The sequence below is a fragment of the Cygnus atratus genome, chromosome 5 (assembly GCF_013377495.2).
Source record: "Cygnus atratus isolate AKBS03 ecotype Queensland, Australia chromosome 5, CAtr_DNAZoo_HiC_assembly, whole genome shotgun sequence".
NCBI lineage: Eukaryota > Metazoa > Chordata > Aves > Anseriformes > Anatidae > Cygnus > Cygnus atratus.
Genome location: NC_066366.1, coordinates 35,232,129 through 35,234,940, shown reverse-complemented (window position 1 = coordinate 35,234,940; position 2,812 = coordinate 35,232,129). Strand labels below are relative to the sequence as shown.

General features: G+C 65.2%; 1 protein-coding gene across 2 annotated transcripts; it reads right to left on the bottom strand.

Moving 5' to 3' along the window:
• Positions 1–227: 227 nt before the first annotated feature.
• On the bottom strand, positions 228–2,605 carry AIP (aryl hydrocarbon receptor interacting protein). Of its 2 annotated transcripts, XM_035539842.2 has the most exons (7): positions 2,448–2,602; positions 2,112–2,291; positions 1,687–1,875; positions 1,352–1,528; positions 1,130–1,271; positions 780–1,026; positions 228–704 (listed from the first exon to the last, which is right to left on the bottom strand). In XM_035539842.2, exons 1-6 carry the CDS (start codon positions 2,544–2,546, stop codon positions 821–823), a joined length of 993 nt encoding a protein of 330 aa, XP_035395735.1. In that variant the 5' UTR covers positions 2,547–2,602; the 3' UTR covers positions 228–704; positions 780–820. The 2 variants fall into 2 exon arrangements, with proteins under 2 accessions (XP_035395735.1, XP_035395734.1); XM_035539841.2 differs by having other exon boundaries at positions 228–1,026; positions 2,448–2,605.
• Positions 2,606–2,812: the final 207 nt, after the last annotated feature.

Genomic DNA, 2,812 nt, shown 5'->3' with positions numbered 1-2,812 from the left:
CACTTACCAAACCAAGGAACAGCTCAGTTTTGCAGTGAGTCTGCAGGACCCCAGGGCCGAGGTTTGCCAGGCTCGCTCTCGTGCTCCTGCCCTGCCTGCCACGTTGTTTCACTTGAGCTATCACTAACAGCAATTTTCTAAGTGGCCAGATGTCTGTGATGAGTTTTACTTTTGTTTATCTTAGTATTGCGTGACCACAGCTTTATATAGATAGCAGTAACAAGCAGTCAGTTTAGATAAAATATTTATGACTGACGTGGTGACGTAGCACAGGAAATGCAGACTCGGGACGATAGCAGCAGCCTTGAGCAGTGACGATGCAGGATGTGGTGTGCAGTACAGGCACGAAGGGGAAAGAGAGGGGGCCCAGGCTTGGCACTGGTGACCCCACGGCCCTGAACAGCTCAGCCAGACCCATGCAGAACGGCGTAGCCCAACGTAAAAGATAAAAATCAATGAACGAATAAAAGAAACGTGGAAGAAAGCAGCGGGCTTGAGCTTGTTTCACCCCGTGTAGTCCTTCGCAGCACTTGGGGCTGCCCGGCACCGTGACGACGAGCACAGTCTAGTGACCGGTTGGGAGATGCACGCTTATATTGCGATTCAACTGTATGTGGCGATTGCTATACTCTTGAGTAATACTGCGACTTAAGCGTGCTGCTGTATCACCGTGCTGTGTCGAAATCCCGTGCAGCTTCCCATGACTTCAAATAAGTAAACTTTGTATTAAACATTAATAAACATCGATAAAACATTCCACATGGGGAATATCTAAAAACCTGGTCCGAGAGCGTCGCGCTCTCACATGCGGCCATGGGCTCTACTGCGAGAAGATGTCCTTGAAGCGGATCTTGTCCTCCGCGTCCTTCTCGCGCAGGCGTGCTTCCAGGCTCCGCAGCTCCCTAGAGACGACAGGGCGCAGCGACGGGTCGAGTGCCAGCACCTTGGCGAAGTCAGCCCGTGCCTCTGCCACGTTCCACACTGCCGCGTGGGCCTTGCCCCGCTTGAAGTAGGCCTTGACGTTGTCTGCGGGGAGAGCTGTTGGCTGGGGAGCGTGGGGGCATCCCCAGCAACCCCTCGCTCTGCCAGCACTCGTCACAGCCGGCCGGGCCGGCCCGCGGCTCCTTACCCTCGTACTTGTTGAGGATGGAGGAGCAGTGATCCAGCACCTCGTAGTACTCCTCACACTGCAGCTTGCACTGGCAGTAGTTTAACAGTAGTGGTGTGATCTTCTGGTCGAGCTCGATCCAGTCCGGAGAGCCAGGCTGTTCCTGAAGGATGAAAAGGAGGGGGGAGAATCCTGCACAGCGGGAGGGATGGGGGGGCCCCGAGAGGGGCCGGGAAGCCCCACCTTCATCTGCAGGTTCTTGAGGCAGGCAATGGCATCGTAGTATTTGGCCGCTGCCTCCTGCACCTTGCCCTGCCGGTACAGCTCGTTGCCCTCCTTGTGGATCAGGGGTACGGCCTGCAGCTTCTCCTCGTCCGTCATGGCCCACGGGTCCTGCTGGTAGGAGCCGGGCTCCTCCACCTGCCGGCACCCCCCTGTCACACGGGCGGCGGCTGCCCCCAGGAGAGGGGCAGCCCCAGCACCCTCACCCCCAGAACCCCCCAAGGGGGCAGGGGTGCACGCAAGCGCTTCCCTCGCCCCGCACCGAGCGCGCGCGCGCCCGCCGAGCGCGTCCTCACCTTGAGCACCTCGATGTCGAAGATGAGGGGCTGGGGGTTCTTCTGCAGCTCGTCCAGGTCGGGGTAGCCGAGCGAGTAGTGGTCGTGCAGCTGGGCGACGCTGCAGCAGTGCCGCTGCCCCTCCAGCGGGTCCTTCCCCGCCGCGATGTTGCGCAGGCTCTTGGCCACCAGCGGGTACAGCACCACGTGCTGGGGGGGGGGGGGCATTGGGACCTCGCACCCAGGGGGGTGCAACCACCCCCGGGCTGGCCCCGCCCCTCAACAAGCCACGCCCCCCTCCGTGATAAACCACGCCCCTTACCGCCAGGCCAAGCACCTACACGGCAAAGCCCCGCCCCCACGAACAAACCACGCCCCTCCCGCCAAAAAGCCCCGCCCCCCCACCCTGGAAACCACGCCCCCCGCCGGGAAAAGCCCCGCCCCACCTTGGCGTCGCAGCGGAAGCGGGCGCGCTCGCCGGGCCGCATGGTGCGCAGCGCCGCCTCCCAGACGGGCAGCTTGAACTTCTTGCCGGCGATCAGCTCCATCGGCTTCCCGCGGGCGCGGCTGTCGTCCAGCGGCGCCTCGTCCCCCCCGCACCGCAGGGTGCGGTAGTGGAAGGTGGCCTGCGGGCGGGACGCGCCGTCGCCATGGCAACCGCGCCTCCCTCCTCCGCGCATGCGCCACGCCCCCCCCCGCCCCTCCGGTCACCGTCCCCGGTCCCGGTCCCGGTCCCGGTCCTCTCCCCCCCCCCCCCGCCCCCCCGGCGGTCCCGGCCGCACCTTGGTGCCGTCGCGGAAGTCGGGCAGCGGCCCGGTGCCCTCCCGCAGCACCTCCTTGTGCACGCCGTCCGCCCGCAGCCGCTCCGCCAGCTGCGCCATCGCCCCGCCGCCTCCGCCCGGCTCCTTCCGGGGGAGCGGGAAGGGACGCACGGGGAGAGGGGGGCGGCGGCGGCGCCCCCTGGCGGCCGGAGGGCGCAGTGCGGGGGGGGGAGCGGCCGGGCCTCCTGCGGAGGGGCTGCGTGCAGGGAACCGCCTGCTGCTGCCGCCGCTCCTGGGGCTGACCGCCCCACCAGGGGGTTGGGGGCTGAAGCCCGGCCCGGGGCTTTCTGAGCAGCCCGGAGCCACAGCCCCTTGGCAGAGCCCGG

Excerpts from the sequence above, each read along its gene's own strand:
- AIP (XM_035539841.2), bottom strand. The coding sequence starts at position 2,546 with ATGGCGCAGCTGGCGGAGCGGCTGCGGGCGGACGGCGTGCACAAGGAG. Across the intron at positions 1,876-2,111 it reads GCTTCCGCTGCGACGCCAAG|CACGTGGTGCTGTACCCGCT; the intron begins GTGGGGCGGGGC and ends CCCCCCCCCCAG. Across the intron at positions 1,529-1,686 it reads TCGACATCGAGGTGCTCAAG|GTGGAGGAGCCCGGCTCCTA; the intron begins GTGAGGACGCGC and ends GGGTGCCGGCAG.